At 32.9% G+C, this 21,671-nt stretch overlaps 1 protein-coding gene across 4 annotated transcripts in view; it reads left to right on the top strand.

The window, feature by feature from the left end:
• Positions 1 to 21,671, top strand: part of LOC105731570 (UDP-glucuronosyltransferase 2A1) — a 48,087-nt gene that overhangs the window by 3,130 nt on the left and 23,286 nt on the right. For 2 of the 4 annotated variants that reach the window (XM_012473408.2, XM_012473407.2), the window contains exons 2-3: positions 2,383 to 3,151; positions 11,318 to 11,947. In XM_012473408.2, the coding sequence (XP_012328831.2) occupies positions 2,437 to 3,151; positions 11,318 to 11,947 (1,345 nt within the window). In that variant the 5' untranslated portion in view covers positions 2,383 to 2,436. The remainder of the gene's footprint in view (positions 1 to 2,382; positions 3,152 to 11,317; positions 11,948 to 21,671) is intronic. The other 2 variants (XM_064364345.1, XM_064364340.1) reach the window with 1 other exon arrangement.

Here is a 21,671-nt window from a genome sequence, read left to right as displayed (position 1 = left end):
GTGTAACTCATCTGTGCAGGTGCAGGCATGACTTATGTAAGCCCCCCTATGTAAGTTATCTCATCTGAGTATGTCCAGAAAGTGAAAGGAACAAGCTAACTGAAGCCCACCATGTGTATATGAAACTTGCTGGTTACAAAAGACCAGCGTGTTTTATGGTGGATCCGACCTCCTTATCTATGCTTGAAGCTCATGCAGCTTGAGTTTTCAGGCTGCCCTTTTGTTAGAAACAATTTTGCCAAGTTCTGACTATCAGCCTAACTATTTTCTTGCTTTCCCCTCTCTCAATAGTACCTGAATAAAATACTATATTTTAGGTGTCTAAAACTGGATCTGATTCCTTGACAATAAATAAAATGAAGAAAATAACAACAGTGAAACATGACCAATTTTCCATCCTGGTGACTATTATGAATTATTTTAAAGTTTCCTGCCAAGTCACTATGAACCAGGCTGACACCAGCAAACCAAAAATTTTGTGCACACTATGACATCTTCTGCAGAGAGCCTCAAATAGAAATCCATTCAAGGAATTTTATGATCACTCTGTTAAACTTTGAAGAGTACTTTATAAAAGTATTGATGTTTCCATAGAGATTATCTTTGGTGATGGGAGAGCTTAGAAGAGAAAATTTTATCATATGACTAAAAACATAGATTTATAATTTCAGAAGTTTCATTAACACAAAAAGAATCACTTAGCTTATTCACAGACACATGCTTACAAACATATAATTTTCATAAAGATCACTTTACTTGAATTATTTGATCCAATGTTATCCAATGTGTGTTACACAATTTTGTATTGTGTTAGCATGTTTTTGGCAGTCTGCTATTCATATAGATTTCTTAGCTGGTAAAGGGACATGATACATTCTGATGGGGCAATCTATCCCAGCAGTTAATACAATAGGCTCTGGGAGTCAGAGATCCTTAAGACTGCTACCACCAGTTCCTATCTTTTCTTTTCTTTCTTTCTTTTTTTTTTTTTTTTTTGACAGAGTCTTGTTCTGTTGCCAGGAGCCAGGCTGGAGTGCAGTGGCACAATCTCGGCTCACTGCAATCTCTGCCTCCTGGGTTCAAGCAATTCTCCTGCCTCAGCCTCTCGAGTAGCTGGGACTACAGGTGTGCACCACCACACCCAGCTAATTTTTGTATTTTTTTTTACTAGAGACAGGGTTTCACTATATTGGCCAGGATGGTCTCGATCTCTTGACCTCGTGATCCACCTGCCTCGGCCTCCCAAAGTGCTGGCATTTATTCTTATTTTTATAGATTTAAGGGTTCAAGTGCATTTGTGTTGCTTAGATACATTGCATAGTGGTGAAATCTGAGCTTTTTACCCACCACCCAAGTAGTGTATATTGTATGTTCATTGTATCCAATAAGTAATGTTTTCTTATTTTGTTATAGGAACTTGACAAGTTATTCAATCTCTTTGGGCAGTGGTTTCTTTTTCTTTGATGTGGGAGTGATTATAGTACCTACCTAATTGGATCTTTTCTAAAACGAGCAAGAAATGAGATTAACGTGTTAAAGACTTTGGACTTTGCATAATGTCTGACATATAACAAGGACTTAATAAATGCTAGCAATCATTGAACGCTAAGTCTAGATGTGAAGTAGCTGTTTTTCATGCAAGCTAGATAGCTTTTGAGCAGCACTTTTGGTAGCAGTATGCTTAAATTAGTAATTCTCTTTAAATAGCTCCTATTCATTAGTAACATTACCTATAATCTCTTGCACATATTTTATTTTATTCATTTATAATATTTTCTTGGTGATTAACATAAAGCATTTTTGTAAACATATTATTAAAGTAGTAATAAATATATGTGCTACACATATTTATAAATATTTATAAATATTATTTGAATTTAATGTATTATTTATAGTAATATATATTTATAAATATTATTTAAAATAATCATATATTTTAACTATTATAATGTTTAATTTTGACAAATGGAATTATATTAATGCATTAAAAATTTAAAAACTTACAGTATTAACATCTTTAAATTTCTGAATGAGTTTTGGTCCTATCTGAGGTTTCAATACCTAGGCCTGAATGTAGAGTTGAGATATACAGTAGCTTTATTCAATTTAATGCTAAAAATTTAGCAATTATGAAACACACATAGAATGGTTGGAGGATTAAGTGTAAAAGGAGGATTAGTCAGCAGGAATCATGACTAAAGCACTAAAACTATAGCGATAGATTGGGAAGTAAGACGCATTACCCATAAATCTGTAATTACCCTAAAATATAGAGCTACTATGTCTAATATCACTTTGTAGGGAGAAAGCTTTTAAGGGTATTAATGGTTTGCCTCAAAACTGAGAAATACTTTTGTCTTTCCTTTTTCTTTTCTTTAAAAGCAGAGAAAAACATTTGCTTCACATCTCATCAAATCTTCCACATCAAGCCACATCATGTTAAACAACATTCTGCTGTTCTCCCTTCAGATAAGTCTCATAGGAACCACTCTTGGTGGGAATGTTTTGATTTGGCCAATGGAAGGTAGTCATTGGCTAAATATTAAGATAATTATAGATGAGCTCATTAAAAAAGAGCATAATGTGACTGTCCTAGTTGCCTCTGGTGCACTTTTCATCACACCAACCTCTAACTCATCTCTGACGTTTGAAATATATAAGGTGCCCTTTGGCAAAGAAAGAATAGAAAGAGTAATCAAGGACTTTGTTTTGACATGGCTGGAAAATAGACCATCTCCTTCAACCATCTGGAGATTCTATCAGGAGATGGCCAAAGTAATCAAGGACTTCCACATGGTATCTCAGGAGATCTGTGATGGCGTTCTTAAAAACCAACAGCTGATGGAAAAGCTAAAGAAAAGCAAGTTTGAAGTCCTGGTGTCAGATCCAGTTTTTCCTTGTGGTGATATAGTAGCTTTAAAACTTGGAATTCCATTTATGTACTCCTTGAGGTTTTCTCCAGCCTCAACAGTGGAAAAGCACTGTGGCAAGGTACCATACCCTCCTTCCTATGTTCCTGCGGTTTTATCAGAGCTCACCGACCAAATGTCTTTCACTGACAGAATAAGAAATTTTATCTCCTACCATCTACAGGACTACATGTTTGAAACTCTTTGGAAATCGTGGGATTCATACTATAGTAAAGCCTTAGGTATGTAACAAATTTTGGTTTTATTACTTGAATTTGAACAAACAGAAGTTTGTGTAGCCTCTTCTTTAGTTCCCTACGGCTATTCTTTTTTAATTCTACATACTGATACACTATGTATTACTATAACTTGATAGCAGAAAAGAAGATAAAAGATGTTGTACTTCAGAAATACGGTGTGTTGTTTTCTAATTTCATGGACTTAAATTCAGTTCTTTTATGGATAAAATATAGTGACAAATGCTTCAGTTTAAAAGTAGGACTATATCTCATGTAGATACTATGCTTAAAATAGGAATTGCCTATAAACTGCAGTGCTGTGTGGAGAAAGCCGGAAAAGATTAAACTTTCCACAAACCTATTATTAATACAGACACTAGTATGCATGTTTAAGAACATACATATATGTGGATAATCTTTGATCATTGCTTAATAAATATTAAGGGTAATAAAGAAACAAAATAGATTAAGACTTTATCATCTTGAATTGTAAAGTGTGAATTAAAAAATATCACCACCATTGATCAGGATGATTTATCTATGCTAAGCTTATTTAATTTGCTTAAGTGTGATATGGTGTTTGCATGATGAATAAAAATATAATCAATGATTATTCGCATCAAAAAGCCTATATTGATAGTGTTGATATGTTTATGCACATATTTGTCTATAAATCAAATAGGCTTCGTCCATTTCTTATGCTTTTGAATTTTATCACTCATTCTTCATTTTTTATAGATTTCTCACTCTTTACTAAGTACTCTCTTAGGAAGACTAAAATAAAGTCCCTGGGTTCACGGATTTCACAATGAAGCAGATAAATCAGACGTTAAAAGGAATATTTATTATGCAAATTATGTGAATTCGGAAATATGTACAAAACACAAAATGTAGAGGAGTTAGGTATTACGTGACAGGCAGAGTGTGGTTTTCTGAAAAACTTCAGAGTTCAGGTGATGCATAAGGATATTTTAAAATACTGAATGTCAGTTTTCCTGCAAGGTAAGAATTGAGAAGGAAAAAGTGTGCTCAAAGTCGAAGACATAACAGCACAGGTGCAATGAATATTTCTGATAACTTAGTATTTCTGAAGGTCCAAGTGTAAGGTAGAGAGGCATGGGAAAAGACGCTAGTGACGTCGGAACCACAAGAATGAGTGAATGAACTCAATGAATATTTTCAGTCTCCTGTACATCATTCTAAAAACATTTTTAATCTAATAAGCAACTGAGAACCATCTAAAGAGAAATATGACCTGATTTTCATTTTATGTAAATCACTTGGACAGATATGGCAGTAGAGTTGAGAGATGTGAGACTAGACTAAGGTATCACTCTAGGAAAGATGTGGTAAGAGCCTGCTCTACAGGTGTGACTGATAAATGGAGGAAAATAATGCACTAAGAGACCACATAGCAACACAATTAGGAGAGCAGGTGTTTATAGACAATATTCACATAGCAGTCTGTGGCCTGGAAAAGTAATTCAGTCTCCTTGCACCTGCACTTCACTTATCTCATTTCTGACAGGGCAATTAAAAGGACTAAATTAGTTTACATCTGAAAGGACTTTAGAATAGTGTGGCACAATCGACCAAGATAGTGAATATAGGAAAGTAAAAATATGGGAGTGGGAATACTGCATTTAATTGTGAACATGTCGTGTATGTGATACTTTTGGGAATATTTAGCGAAATCCAGTAACGGCTGGATATATGAGATGAGTTCTCAGAGATAATCCTATGGGTTAGAGATTTAAGTGTCATCTAAATAAAGATGATACATATATAATTTTCTCTCGCTTATGATAACCTAACTTTCATGTTTTCTGATTTCTTACTACATGCAGGTCACCTACAATTTTTATGCTTTCATACATAACATATTTCTGAGATTGTCAACATTCAAAAGATTTAAAGTCCAGCAATGCATTTACATGTTCTAAACATGATTATCTTCCCAGGCAGCAAAAATTATTTCACAATACACAGTTACAGATTATATTTTGTACATAGTCTTATATATTATATATTTAATGTTTACTTTACTCTTTTGCTAAACCTCAGAAATGCAAACATAAACCCAATGATAATCAGATAGAGGAGAAATGTTTTCCAATTTTGATAAGTTGTATTTCTAAGTATTTTTATCTTATTGATACAGAATAGATGTACATATTTTGGGGGAACATGTGATTTTTTGAAACATAAAATGTATAAAGATCAAATGAGGATAATTGGGATATCTATCACCTTAAATATCTATCTTTTCTTGATGACAGGAACATTTAAATTATTCTAGCAATTTTGAAACGTACAACAGATTGCTAACTATAGTCACCCTACTGGTCTATCAAAGGCTGGGTTTTATTTCTTCTATTGAACTGTACATTTGTACCCATTAATCAAATTCTCTTCGTCCTCCCTTTCCTTATTCTTTTCAGCTGTTAAGTTTTGAGACTGTAGCTTCTCATTAGTAACATTAACACATTAATTTTTGTGCATTCACTTATTGATAACAAAGTAATAATGGCAAAATTCAAAGACTAAAGAATTGAACATTGTCATGTAGAGACTGCAGAGGCTGTAATGTTTGCTAAGCAGAGCTTGTAAGGCCTAGAGATGTTTACTAGCTAATGAATGAACATCCTAAATACTATTTAAAATAATTTAAAAATGACAAAGTGCACTGTGTAAAACAGTGGGTTGCATGAATGTTGGCAAAAGAAGAAAGTGAGGTTCCTACGTAGTGATACCTACTGACACATTAGCTTCTTTTCTACAGACCTCTGTTCTAAAATAACTGTAAAGTTTATCCATATCAATCAGAATAAATATGCATGGGTTAGTATGTGAATGAGGATGTGAGATACTACAGACATGTGAATGAGTATTATCAAAAGCTGGTAAGCCAATTATAATTAACACCGATAGCAAAAGTCATCATCTCCTCTGGGTATGTTAAGTAATTGGCCCAAAATTCAAAAACAGATCTAATCTCTTGGGATGTAAAAGAAGAGCTAGTTATTCCATCATTCAGAGAAAACAAACCTTGCTATGATGATTATAGATAAACCTTCAAGTGTCCTATAAAGATAAAATTGAATGGGCAACACCTTAGGGCTAAAACTAGATCTTAATAAAAACAGAGAGGAGAAAAAAAATGAAGTTTTATGAAACAATGAAACCGTCAAGATGGCAAAAACTCCTTCATATCCTCAAGTATGTGGTAAACTAAAAGGGACGTCTGAATATGTGCACTATCTCCGTTCATGTAAGAGTGGAATGTACACAGGCAGTTTCTTGCGTTTACATTTTTAATCCTAAAAATGTAATTCCACTTCAGTTTTTGTCAACTGCTCATCATCAACTTTGGAATTCTAATTCTCATGATTACTGTGCTCTTTATTTGTGAAGTTATCTGCCAATTTACTTTACCTAGGCTGGCATTCTCAGAATCACATGTTCCATTTTATTTTGCCTGAAATTAATGCTGGTAATAAAAGCACACTATTCTTTCAGTCTTAAGATATGAGGCTAATCTTTCTTAACAATTTGTTCAGAGAAACATAATGAAGATTTCTAAAGATGTTCTTATTCTCTGATTTTGTTATATCATGTTTCTGATCAAATTACCCTCTTCTGATTTAGAATGACTATATAAGTTTGTCTTTACTAAAACACAATATTCTTATTGATACCAGAGATATGAACAGTCATGTTTAAAAGAACAGGTAAGAAGTAAAGTATTGACATTATACAGTTACTTGTTTTTGTGCAAGACTTTGTGGATATAGAATGATAAATGAGAATGATAAATGGAACTGACTTGTAAAAATAACTTCTTTCCAATTTGTAGTTTGAATTGATCTTCTACATTTGCTTAAAATTCTTTAATTGCATCATTGCAACAAAGTTATAGCCACTCAGACCTGAAACAGTCTCACCTGAGTAAATAAAAAGAATGGCTCCCTAAGATTACTTCTCTGCAGTGCAATGCAATAAGAACCTCAGATTGAGTCTTTAATCCCTGCTAATTGGTAGAAATTAGATATTTATAATGTGAAATTGCTTTTTTTAAATTTTAGATCATGGGTATCTAGCTCAAACTCATGGATATCATAATAGTGATAGCAGTTTATATTAATATCTTCCTATGCACTAGCCACTGTGATAAGTGATTTACATATATTTTCTCTCAGTTCTTGAAATGAACCATTGTAGTTCATCGCAAGAAAAAAAGTTGTTAACACAGATGAGAATATTGAGGGTTGGAAATATTAAGCATGTTAAAATTTTGAGAAAACAGTATCCAAATTAAAATCTTTCTCACACCAAAGCTTTGATGTCATATTTCCTAGTCCTAGATTTTTTTTCTCTTCTTTTTAAATTTCAGGTACAAATCTATTAACTGTTCAGAATATTTTAGGTTAAATTTTTTTTGGATACTTTTCTTCTTTTCAATGTATTTAGCTTTTAAAATCTGCTATTCTATTTCTTGCCTGTTTTTGATTTGTCAAATGAATATAATTGGGCCATTGCATCACTAGGTAACTTGCTATTCATTATGGGGTAGGTCTTCATTCAGGTGATTCTGTTGTCTGGGAAGGGTTGTCTAGGGATGTATTTTTGGCATTAAGCGAGCTTTATAAGCCATCTCTAACTGAAAGGAAGTAAAGGGTTCTGCAGATTTCAAGCATATATATATTTTAAAAATTGAACCAGGTAAATTTTATTTTTACTTTTATTAAGAAAAGAAAAAAACAACAACCAAAACTGGGGCACATATAAGAAGAGAATAATGTAACATTTTTTATCACTAAAAATACTTATAATCCATAAGTATTACATATTGTTAACAACAGTGCTTTACCCTTTGACCTCTGTAAAAACAGAAAGGTTTTTCTGTGAATAATCTCTAGATATTTGATGTATATAATATGTAAAAATACATAACAGTATATATGAATAATTAGGTGAATAATCTCTAAGGTTAATGCCGTCTATAATAACAGATATTTTTGCAAGTCTATTAAATAAGAAATCTAGATTTTTCAAAAACAATTATCATAATACCTAGATCTTTGTCATTGAGCATGAGTAATTAGTGTAAAATAAAGTGCTAGAAATGAAACACATTTAAGTACATATACTTCCATGATTCTTGGTTTTCAGCAGCAATTTTAAAGAAGAAAAACTGTACTGGAGTATTTTCCTGTAGAATAATACATTTCTACTTAGGTCTTCCTTTTTTTATTTTTCTCTTTCTTACTAATCATTTCTTTGCTTTCTTCTCTCCTTCCTTTATTCTTCTTCTGTTTTAATTTACATTAGTCTTGATTGGTTAGAATCTTTCAAAAACCTTCTGGTATCATTCCCTTTTCTGCAATGATCCATAAGCTGAATCACAACCACAGGCATTACATTGGAGGTATAATTGACATTGGACATTGAAAATTCTTGGAGATAGTGATCACTCTATGTTTTTTTGATCCCACTCATGAAAGGGTATCAGAACAAAAGGAAATGGAAGTTACAATTTGTGTGGATATAATCTTGAGTTTTCTATGTGTATTTTTCTTAAAATAAATAATTTATAAACTTTGGTACTCTGTGCATTGTTAATAACCTATCATTTGTGGTCTGCCTAAAGACTGAGCATGACTGCTTGTGGGGAAACTCTCAGTGTTTGAGAAATTCTTCACCAAAGCTTAAGTGTCCTAGTCTGTCACTGTAGGAGGAGGGAAAGAGTAGAGAAGGGTCAAGGTAATGAGATCTGATTAATTTGGTCATTTAAAAAATAAAATTCCCTAAAATATCATAGATAGGTATCACTTATTGAGCCTAGGGAGTGTTCTAATAATTTACCTGCATCATTTCACACCATCCACAAAACTATAGGAAATAGGTATCATTGTTCTGATCATTTGGTAACTGAGGAGGCTGAGTAACATGCCTAGTTACAATTCAGAAAGCGGTGAATCATTTGATATCAGACTCCACTGTGAGCTAAAAAATAAAGTGTTAGAAGATACTCAGTTTCTGTATATCAAAACAAAGAGAAAAGTACATCTAAATTTAAGCTTTTAGAGAATTAAGCAAATACAAATCAAGAAACACAAATAAAACTGAATAACTCATGTTCCCAAAACAGTATGAAAGCTGATTTCCAGTCTTTTTTGGCCTTGGGGAGACAATGAAAAAAGAGCCAGCAGAGTTGAATCCTAGGCATCAGTTTCAATGTTCAGGGAGCCCTTAGGAAGAGAAGATTTCAGGCAAGGGCATGTCTTTAGGGGGAAAAAAAAAAACTTTCATACAAAAATGTTGTTTTGAGGATTGTCAATTCACACTAATAGCATTATATACGTTTTACTAGACAAAAACATTGTTTTAAGGATTATCAATTCAAATTAACAGCATTATATACATTTTATTGTTCTTCACTAAATTAGATAAATATTTTATTGCCCTGCAGACATCACTTAAAAGTGGAAATTGACCAAAATAATTTTTTCCTCTTACTCCACGTAATTTAGGGATATCTATATGCACTTGAGATATTGTTACATATTTTGATAAAGTTTTATGTGCTATCATAGCTACATTTGTGAGTAATCCCTAATTATTTATCATATTTTCCTTACATGTAACTCAATATTTGAACAAATATAAGTATTTCATAGATAGACTTTTGTTCACATTTTCTATAATGTGGTGCTTTCTTTGCTTTTTATATAAAGTTTATGAAAGCAACAGATTTCTTTTTGAAGATTTTTAAACCCTCTTTACTGGGCTTATTTTGAAGACCATTAAGATTATTTATACTCTTCTGTGGTTGCCTGGTTTCAAAATCTAATTAATTTTAAAGGTATTGCTACTACATTTAAATTGAGGCTTACTCTTGAGAGGACACAAATGCAAGAATTCTAACACCATCACTTCTCTCTCATCTTTCCTGTTTTCTGTCCTCTTGGTTCGTTACTTAGAGGCCTGAAGTGACATAATTTAAGGGCAACTGAGTATAAATTTAAAACCCATCACTTATTTTCTAGCCTTAATTTTTGATTTTTATCCTTTTAATCACTGTATTTGTTCTTATTTTTCTTTTTAATGGTGGCCTCTAATGATTTCAAAACAGCATTGTTGTATAATTGCTATTGTTCAGTTTGGGATTCACCAAGAATTGCCACACTATATCCGTACCTAACACTACTATATCCAAGTCTAACCAGTCATTTTGTAGCTGACCTGCTGATTTCCTGATCAATCTTCAGGCAAATTTATTAAACTGCTAAAATTACTACACCCTTCCTTGTACCAAGCCGTTTGAAAAATAGCTTTGCAGATACTATTGTTAATCTATAAAGTAATATAATAAATTAATGGCATTATCTCTCATTTTTCTTTGAGAAAACTGAGAATGGGAGGGTCTGGATAATTCACCAGGGTCAGAAATCTTGGAAAAGGACAGTATTAGAATCTGGGCTATTGAACTCCAGTGTCTACCTAACTTCTCTGAAAAACAAAGTCTGTGCTTCCTTGGAGTTCCAGGCCCTGTCTTCTTGATTTGTGTCATATGGAAAAAAATCTGAAAAATTTCCTGTAACAAAGGAGTAGGAGACAATGATCAATTTGCTTTATGGAGAAGAGAACTATTCTATATCAATTGCCTAGTAGTTTACTCTATAATCCAAATAATCTAAAACATCTTGAAATGTTTGCGCGAACTTCCCCTGAGTGAAGGTTGTTTATTGAATTTTATGAAAAATGTATTATATTAAAGATGTATTTTATGAATCATATTTATTATCACAGAATATATACATTGTAGGTTTATAATCTCCCTGCTTCCTTTTCTTTACAATAGAACCAGACTTTATTTCTGTTAGTGAATAATGGTGTGAATGCATATAGGAATTTGAATTATATTGTTTATTTTTAATCTAAAGATCAATTGATCTATGACTGAGTATAACCATCACATAAATTATTATTTTATTTAAAAATTGACCTAAACATACATTGAAGGTTTTTTTTCATCTTGAAGGATCTACAGTAGGATGGTTTCCATAATGGGTTTCACCATGCCTAAGAAGTTTGTCCAGATGCTGGTTTTTAATTTGACTCTGACCGAAATTGTTCTAGGTGGAAATGTGTTAATTTGGCCTACAGATGGTAGCCATTGGTTAAATATTAAGATTATTCTAGAAGAGTTGATTCAAAGAAATCACAGTGTGACTGCACTAGCTTCATCAGCAACTCTATTCATCAACTCCAATCCTGATCCTCCTGTGAATTTTGAAGTGATACCTGTTTCCTACAACAAGAGCAATATAGATTCCTTAATTGAGCGTATGATAATGCTGTGGACTGACCATAGACCAACACCTCTCACAATATGGGCTTTCTACAAAGAACTAGGAAAATTTCTAGACACTTTCTTTCAAATTAATATACAAATCTGTGACGGTGTACTAAACAACCCCAAGTTAATGGCAAGACTTCAGAAAGGTGGTTTTGATGTGTTGGTAGCAGACCCAGCAACAGTCTGTGGTGATCTCATTGCTCTGAAATTAGGAATTCCATTTATATACACATTGAGGTTCTCTCCAGCATCAACAGTGGAGAGACACTGTGGGAAAATCCCAGCACCAGTCTCCTATGTACCCGCAGCCTTGTCAGAGCTCACTGACCAGATGACCTTTGGTGAAAGGATTAAAAATATCGCATCTTATTCTCTGCAAGACTATATATTTCAGTCCTACTGGGGAGAATGGAATTCATACTATAGCAAAATTCTAGGTAAGTCTACAATTTTCTTTTTTTAATGACTCCACATTCCTTATTTATTCTTACTGTCTTATGGCAAAAGATTTCCATTCCATTGCATATGCTAAGCTGAAGATAATGGACTTTTATGTTTCTGTATATACAACTCCCTGATTATTCTCTTTAAATAAATCCTTAAAAATGAAATGGTGGTATTAATATGTATGCTATTGTCTCAATGCAAACAACTTTGTACATATTTAGGTCATAGCTTTTCAATGTATAAATCAATTTCAAAATATAAATGAAAGTGCCTTTGTTAGTATACATTATAGCACTACTGAAAAATAACCTGGCAAATACTTTTGAGGTGGTACATGATTTACTGTCCTCCTTTGTCCTTCATTCTTTTCTTTGTCTGCAGAAAGCTTTGAAAAGCATAGACTCAGGCAATAGAAAACCAGAGTTTACACTCTACCCTGGCTCTCACTGTCTCTCTATCTTTACACTTTTCTGGGTACTTGACACCATTTCTCAATTTAAATTCTATCATTTGGCCAGCCTCACATTTCCTTGCATGAGAGATTCCTTATGAGAATCAAACAAAATAATGTTAACAATCAAGGCCAGTCCTGATAGATTGTTAATATTACTTATTTTTCCTGGCTTTTGTGAGCCTTCCTTTATATTTTTATTTCCTTCTCTCTTAAATGGTTTTGCCTCCAGATCTCTTAATAGTACTCAAGACATTAATTAATAGCAGGAATTAACAGATGATGCTACCACCGATACTTTCTTACAGAGGTAATATACAAGATCTTTTTTTTTCCTCTTTTTTTAATTGTATTTTAGGTTTTGGGGTACATGTGAAGAACATGCAAGATTGTTGCATAGGTACACACGTGACAGTGTGATTTGCTGCCTTCCTCTTTTTACATACATTTTGACTTGCCTTCCTTTCTCCCTCTTTCCCCTAGGCACCCTTTCCTTCCTCCCTCCCTCCCTTCCTTCCTTCTCTCCTTTCTTCCTTCTTTTTCTTTTCTTCCTGCCTTCTCTCTTGTTCTCTTTGTGTAAAATAACTATTTGTTGAACGCCAACTTAGTTACTACAACTTGTCTAAGTGGCAGGAATGCAGCAATAAGCAAAACAGATCAAAATCTCTACTCTACCTCATGGAACTTACATTCTAATAAGAGGAGACAGAGAATAAATAAAATAAATATATAAAATATATGGATGTTAGCCTGTGAAATATGCTGTGTAATTAAGTAAGAAGAACAGATAGTTCTTAGAGTGAGGTTGTGTATTTAAATAGAGCAGGCAGAGAAAGTATCATATGAAAGAATGACATCAGACCAAAGACCTGAAAAAAGGGAAAGAGAATCCATAAGATCCCTGGAAAAAAAGTCTTTTAGGGGTAGGTAAGAACAAATACAAAAGACCTGTGGCAAGTCATATAGGCAAGAATACTCTTAAACAATTTATCTTACTCTTATCTTTCACAAGTGGTAATTGTGTATATCTTTTTTATTTTTTTGATATTGTAAAACTCTTGCAATAATTTTTCATCAAAAACTTTTCAACTTTTTCATGGACTTTTTCTGAAGGAAAGATTAAATATATCACATATAAAACATATGCAAGGTAAATAAAATTTAAGTTTATTTTTGAAGATATGGTTACGAGAATTTTATAAGTATAGTTCTGTGTTTTAAAAATTCCCTTAAGGCATAATTTAACTGTTTTTTTTTTCCTGGCTTTCAAATTTTATATGCCTTCAAACCACATTTTTATTTTAATTTAGATATTATTCACGAGTATGTCTCAAGACATTTGAAATGTGTTCTATAATAATTATCACTACCCAGGTATGTATTAAATACTGATCATTTTAGCTACTGGATGAGTTAATAATCTATACACCTTAAATAAGAGACACACAAAAAGTAAGATGGTGAAGGGTCTTAAAAAATGCATGCGGCTTCAGGTTCTGATTCCACTTGCTAACTGTGATCTCAGACAAGCGACTGAAACTTTTGAGTCATAGTGTTTTCTCTTCTTTAAAATAGGGTTAAAAATTTCACTGTACTCTTTAGGAGGATGATATGACATCGCGTGTGATATGTCATGTCAATTATAAATAATTATACTTTTATTAAATATTATTTACACCAAACTACTTAAGAAGCCTGCAATGATAAAACCCTAGTTACATTACCATGGGGCTCTGTAAATGGAAAGTAGCAAAAAAAAAAAAAAAAAAAACTGCAAAAAATAAATGGTTTCTGGTATGTACTAAACCTTCCTTCTCGAAGGAAGCCATAACAAATTAGATAAGCGTGAAAATGCCTTTGTAAAACAGCAAGTTCCCAACTTCTCACCTTTACAGAATGATAATCTAGGTTCAGAAATTCTATTATTTAAGAAATTAAATATCCTATTTACTTAAATTCTTTATGCTTCTCATGTTACTAAAAATATTTGAACAACAAATAACTACCTTGAATATTTTATTTCAAATAGAGGTATACTGTGAAGAACTGGCAAAACCCTGTTTTGAGTTTTGTTATCACATTTCTCAAAGGATTCAGAACACCTGGTAACTGTAAACTGATAGTGAAAGAGGGCAGTTGCACAATTTTACATTATTATGTTTGACCACAGGAGAGCTAACAACATGTCATATTTCTGTAGAGTTTCCATTACAATAGTTGTTCTTCAGTTTTGTGTAGGGAAAATAGACTAGAGAAATAATATGTTAAATTGTGGTAAAGAAAAACTCCAAATGTCTTGAAGGACATAGGAATAAGTACAAGGACATATTCGATTGAACCAGTTAAAAAACTTGCTTTTTATGTCAGTGAGGAAGTCTTAAATCTTCCGGATGAAATGAGTAAAATAATTTACTTTAATAGCTAATGGAACAAATATCTTTAATAGCTAATGGAACAAGGATATCGGGAATTATGAAAATTATTGCTACTCATATCCAGAAGTGAATCTCTTAATAAATTTTGTGCAGGCCAAGGGTTCTGCATGGCACCATCAAATTTAACTGAACCTTATTTGAACCTTATTTCTCCTCTCTCTCTCTCTCTTTTTTTTTGGGAGAAGGACTCTCACTCTATTGCCCAGGCTAGAGTGCAGTGGCAGATCTCGGCTCACTGCAACCTCCCCCTCCCAGGTTCAAAGTTATTCTCCTGCCTCAGCTTCCAAAGTAGTTGGGATTACAGGCCCGTCACCACACCAGGCTAATTTTTGTATTTTTAGTAGGAACAGGGTGTCACCATGTTGGGTGGGCTGGTCTTGAATTCCTGACCTCAAGTGATCCTCCTGCCTCGGCCTCCCAAAGTGTTGGGATTACAGGTGTGAGCCACTGTGCCTGGCCTCTGAACCTTATTTCTTCCTCAGCTTCTGAGAGAACTGCTGTACAGCACATAGATAGTTCTCACTGTAGAATTTGGCTTAAGGAACAACTGGTACCTTAGTATATGGCTGTATGTCCAATTTATAAACTATCAAGAATCTCTAGTGCATAATGTATTCCTTGATTAAAAATAAAAGTTGTCTTAAATATAGTTACTTCTTTTCTTAAAAAGATAGTCACTAAGGATGATTTCCGTATTTGCTATTGTCATGCTTAAGAAGTGTGCCACCTGCTTGTTTTCAGTTTGTCATGAATAGAAATTGTACTCAGTGAGATTGTGCTCTTTTAGACTAAATGATGCCATTGGATGTTTCAAAGTATACCCCCATAATGTGGGTATACTGGCATCATCAGAAACTCAACTTCTATTCTGAAAGATGCTGTGTATAAACTAAAAAAGAATTTCCCTAGTTGTGGAATGCAAGCCCCTTATTAATCCCAAAAACCTAGGTTTTGTTTTGTTTTTTGTTTTTTGTTTTTTTGAGACAAAGTCTTGCATTGTCATTTAGGCTGGAGTGCAATGGTGCCATCTCTTCTCACTGCAACTTCCACCTTCCTGTGTTCAAGCGGCTCTCCTGTCTCAGTCTCCTGAGTAGCTGGGATTACATGTGTCTGCCATTATGCCTGGCTGATTTTTGGTATTTTTAGTAGAGACAGGGTTTCACCATGTTGATCAGGCTTGTCCTAAACTCCTGACCTCAGTGATCTGCCTGCCTTGGCCTCCCAAAGTGCTGGGATTACAGGCATGAGCCACCACGGCTGGCCAAAAACTTAGTTCTTTGAACTTTGTAACATTACATGGTATGCCTTCCCTCTTCCTTCATGGTAGCAAATCAAATTATTTTTGTAATTTCTTTTATATTTATATTAAAATACCTTGAACCTTTTAAAATTGGCTCTGAATGTAATTATCTTTGAATTCATAGACCATTATTGCAAATTAACACATAGGAATATATATTTCATTTTTGTTAATCTGTTTTTAAAATAAAGATAAAAATATTCATCATATAAGTGAACAATTTTAGGAATAAAGAAAAACTAATAAGTATAATGTGGTATTTATTGGATTCATACAAATTGTGGTGCTTATATTGTGATATTTATGATATTATTTTGGAATCCATGCTTCCGGATATTTTCTGTCTTTTCTTGACAAAAATGCCAATTAAAAATAGTGTGAGGTGGTAGCCTTGTATTAGATTAGAAATTGAATTCAACCAATCTTTGTTTTTAGCTCAATTGTGATTTCATTAAAATTGATACCCCAACATAAGTGGAGCCTAGTAGTATGCCAATAGTCTTCACATTCCCCCAAATATCCCGATGTAGTGGTCACAGTTGTCCTCATTTTCAGGCTTTCAGCTGGGATAATTAGTGGACACACCCAGCAATGCCCATATATACACCCCTCTCCTTGCTTGGCACATTGAGATACACAAACATCTGACTATATTGAAGTTATGGCCCCTCATCTCAAATAATATTCCTCTTTCTGTTTTATTTTGTTATATTCTGTTATATATCCTGGAAAGATAACTAAACTATTTCTCAATATTGATGGTTAGGCAGTCAATCTGTGTACAGTCTACTTTCTTGTGCTATAATCTCCGTTTTAGTATTAAAATTTATGGTGACTTAAACTCTCCACTGAAGCATTTTTTTAAACATTTGGATTATGATTACTAATTTTCACAATGTATTTACAAAATATTATCATTTTAATTTTGTGATAAAATAAAAACTGAGAAAAATTAAGTAACTCTCTCATTGAGAAACATCATTTTGAAAACTAAGGGAAGATAGATCCATTTACCTTCAAAGCCCACTTAACTAATTTCACTAAAATAGTATAGGGCCTTTGTGATTCTAGGATTTTCTCAAGCTCTAGCTCTCTGCTTTTCCAAAGAAAAGACGTCAATAGAAAGTCAAAAATAAATCATTTGATATTGAGAAAGCTATCACTGATTCTCTTTTCATATGAGAAAATAGTGCTATAGTTTAAAAAAGAGACCAGTAGAAAGATTATATTAATGGTTCCATATCTAGAGAGCTAGGGCATTCTATCACAGAGAGCAGATTCAAGTTATTAATAACATTTAAGTGGTATTGTTAACTCTGCCTCTTAGTCACGTGTTCTTTAGCACACACCACAGTGTAATAAGTCTTACATGTATGTATATATATGTATAATTGACATATAGTGTAACTGTGTGTTGTGTGTATGTGGACATGCTACAGACTTGGTAAATCAGGAATTCCTCCAGCAGTAGAATTGTATTCACAGTTTCATCTTTCACCATTTCACTAACATAATAAAACATGTATAATTTTCATACATCCTTGGCAACTTGGCTGTAACAAATGGTTTTTATTTCATGACCAATTTGACTGTTGAAGTTATGTGTCTCATTTTAACCTGCAGTCCTCTAGGATTTTCTTAGCTGCCTATTTTATAATTCCCTGTTTATAACTCTTTTCTACTTGGAGGAGTATTAATATTCACATTGATTTATAGTAGCTCAGAGCAGAATGTGTAAATATCATTGAATCTGCAAAATTCAAATGGTGATTAAAAGAAGGAGAGGCAATACTTATGGTTGATAAAAACTGTGGCTTGTGGTGCTGAGGAAATGACAAAGGTAGCTTTAAGATAGTCGGGATAAGAGTGTAATTGGGAAGAGGTGGGAATGGGGAGTTATAAAGAGTGAAGATACTTCATGGCACATCTGGGAAGAAGGAAATTGCTTAAAGACCCTGTTACATGTGGCCTCACTTCAACTATCTCAAAAATTGCAGGAGAAAAAAATATATAGTGGCCAATTACAGATGGAGCTATTACCATTGGTATATCCCCATTAAAACAAAGAGAAAGACAAATGTCTACAAGACTAGAAACCTAGAGCTCTGATTCATATGTCTGGATTTTAGTTAAATATTTTAATATCATCTTCAATATCTGTAATCGTATAAAGTCACATTTAAATCTTAGAAATAAATTCTAGTAAATTATTTTTCTTGTGTTATTTTGGAATTTTAACTCTACTTGTACATTCAAGATTAAGAAAAAATATTTTACAAAGAAATTTCTATTGCAATGATAATATATATTTTGTTTTATCAAATTATTCAAAATGCCTTACTGATTATTCTTATGGATCTACTCTGAGATCTGATGATTCACTAGAAGGACTCACAGGACTCAGAAGCTGTTAGACTCGTGGTTATGGTTTATTGCAACAAAATAATAGATTAAAATAAGGAGAGAGAAAAGACCCATGAGGGGTAGCCCAGAAAAGATCAGATGCAAGCTTGCAGGGGTCCTCTACCAGTGGAGTTGCACAGGATTTACTTAATTTTCCTAGCAATGATATGTGGGGACAGGATGCAGTTTTATCAACCAGCTCACTTGAACTTTGATGTCTTGAGGGCTCAATCACACAGACGTCTAGGGCTTGAGTGACTAACCTCAGCTACCCAGAGCAAAAACCAGTGATCATGGTAAATCACATTGATAACATAAACTGTCCAGTCAAACAACTGTGGACCAAGACCTCAACTATATAAAAACACTCCTATTAGAGACTGTATTCCAAAAGATTGGAACTCAGCTCTTAAGAGCCAGCTACCGTCTTGAATATAAGAACACAAGCATTTTTGGGTATGTACAATTTGAGAAATTCAGACCTGCAAAGTAAACACTTTGCAGTATACCTTCTGAATCAACGATATTCAGAGTTCTAGGAGGCTACTTTAATTGACTGTATCACCTGGCTCTCTTTCTCTTTTGTATCAATTTGAGTTCAGCCAATTAATCCCCTTTGACACTAATAGCTGAGGGAAATTGAAAGATTGTCTCTCTCAGTATAGACTATAACTTCACAGTGGCTATAGATTCCTTTGAATTTCAATATGGACCAGAATAGCATGTAAAAGTTACGACAGTCTTTTTTTCTTTTATTCAGTTTTTAGGCATTTCATATATATTTTATTTTATAAGCTGAAACTTTACATTTAGTATTAAATAGAAGAGGGCATTCTAGATCATTCATACATTTGCTTTTAAAGAAAATGCTTTTATTTTTTTCTCCCATTTAAACATGTTAAATATATAATCATTTGTATTAATTTTAAAAACTTATCTTTTCTAAGTTTTAAGAATTTGTGTCATCAAATTTGAAGAGGTATGGTTTAAGATAAGGCTCCAATTTCCTTCTTTTGCTTGTGGGTTTTCAGTTTTCCTGACATTATTTATTGAAGAGACTACTCTTTGTTCATTCTTGACATCTTTGTATATTCTTGACATCTTGTCAAAGATCAGCTGACCATATATGGGTGGGTTTCTTTCTAAGCTTTAAATTTTTTTTCCCTTGGTCTATATGTCTGTTTTAATACTGTCTGGATTCTTGTCACTTTGAATGTATTTGATACCAGGGAGTGTGATGTCTCCACCTTTACTCTTCTTGCTCAAAGATGCTTTGACTATTTTTATTTTGTGATTCTTTTAAAATATTTGTTTTGTTTTTTCATACGAAACACGTCTCTACTAAAAATACAAAAAATTAGCCGGGCATGGTGGTGGGCACCTGTAATCCCAGCTACTAGGGAGGCTGAGGCAGGAGAATCACTTGAACCCAGGAGGTGGAGGTTGTGGTGAGCCAAAATTTTGCCATTGCACTCCAGCCTGGGCAACAAGAGTCAGACTTCGTATCAAAAAAAATGGATTCATTGAATCTGGATTGTTTTGGTTCATATGGATATTTTGATACTCTGAGACAAATTAAATATTCAACCTACGACCTAAAGCCATACAGATCCTGGAAGAAAACAGAGCAATTCTTCTTGACATTAGCCTTGGCAATAATTTCTTGGATATAACGTCAGAAGCGAAAACAGACAAGTGGGATTATAAAAATGGTAGTAACTGCAAATTTTACATACAACCACAAAAAAAGTAGAGCAAAAAAAAAAAAAGAATATCTAATAAGCCAATAAAATATCAAATGGAATCATAAAATATGTTCTATTAATCAAAATGAAGTAGGAAAGAAGAAAAAAGAGAAAAAAAGAGATGAGATAAATTTAAAAAACTATAGCAAAATGATAAATTCCAACTCAAACATATAGATAATCACATTAAATGTAAACTCAGAACCCTCACTAATAGTTGGATATTGTTAAGTTGGATTTTTTAAAAAAGCTAGACCAAACTGGTGCTATCTTAAGAAACTCATAAAGAAAAAGGTTAAAAATAAAATGAGAATACATATCATACTAACAGTAGAGTAAAGCTGGAGTGGCTGTATTAATATTAGATAAGTGGATCTTCAGAGAAATGATTATTATGAGAAAAAGATCATTTTAGAAGTAAAGATGTCAATTCGTGAAGAAGACATATTCACCATAAATATGATGTACCTAAGAGGATCAAAGTAAAGAAAGCAAATTGAAAATTAAAGGACAGATAGACAGATTCCCACTTATACTTAGAGATTATGATAGCCCTCTCTCAGTAATTGATAAAACAGACACACAGAAAGCAAATAAGAAAATAGAGTTCATATTGTTTATGGAAAAATAATTTTTGAAAATTACATGCTTTTATTTTACTTCACAATACATAAAATGCCTATTTACAGTGCTTGTTCTGGGCATTTTGGCCAGGGTTAATATTGTAAAATCTTTTCCTTTCTTGTTTGTATTTTCTGAAAACTTTTGCTCAAGTCTTTATTTTTATTTAGTTTACTTTCTAATGAACCTGTTGTTAAAAGCACTAAGCTCAATTTTCTACCTTTATCTCAAAATTTTTATTTGAATAACTTTTATAATGTGTCATATACAATTTTATACATAAAATGAGATAAATCCTAATCTATTTCATAGCCATCTCAAGAAATTAAACATTATAATACAATTTTTTATACCTTAGCTGCTCATTTGCTACTTAAAACTGTTACTTCAGTTCTTTGCATCTGTTGAATTGAACTTAGAGTTACACTTAAAATAAATTTTAACCAAAGTTGAATCTGAAAAGCATAAAGATTTTAGTATATTAAGGATTCCAGAGATTAATGGTCAATATACAGTCTTTATGTACTTGCACATAGAAACTTATTTCAAAATATTGTTAATATGGTCTATTTAAATTCTCATTTAATAACCACAGGGTTAAAATTAATGTACTTTTGGCAGCAGAAATAGACAAAGACTTTTCAATCAATAAACTTAGTAATGTGTTATAATTAACTAGACATTTTTGTGCTTTTTAAATCTCTTCTTTTGTGACAGAACCTTTTCCAACCTTTAGTGGAATCTCCCAATTAGATTGAT

The sequence above is a fragment of the Aotus nancymaae genome, unplaced genomic scaffold (genome assembly GCF_030222135.1).
Source record: "Aotus nancymaae isolate 86718 unplaced genomic scaffold, 86718_ANA_hifiasm-v0.15.2.pri h1tg000006l, whole genome shotgun sequence".
Taxonomy (NCBI): domain Eukaryota; kingdom Metazoa; phylum Chordata; class Mammalia; order Primates; family Aotidae; genus Aotus; species Aotus nancymaae.
Note: the sequence above shows the minus strand (reverse complement) of the source record. Positions and strands in the feature narration are given on the sequence as shown.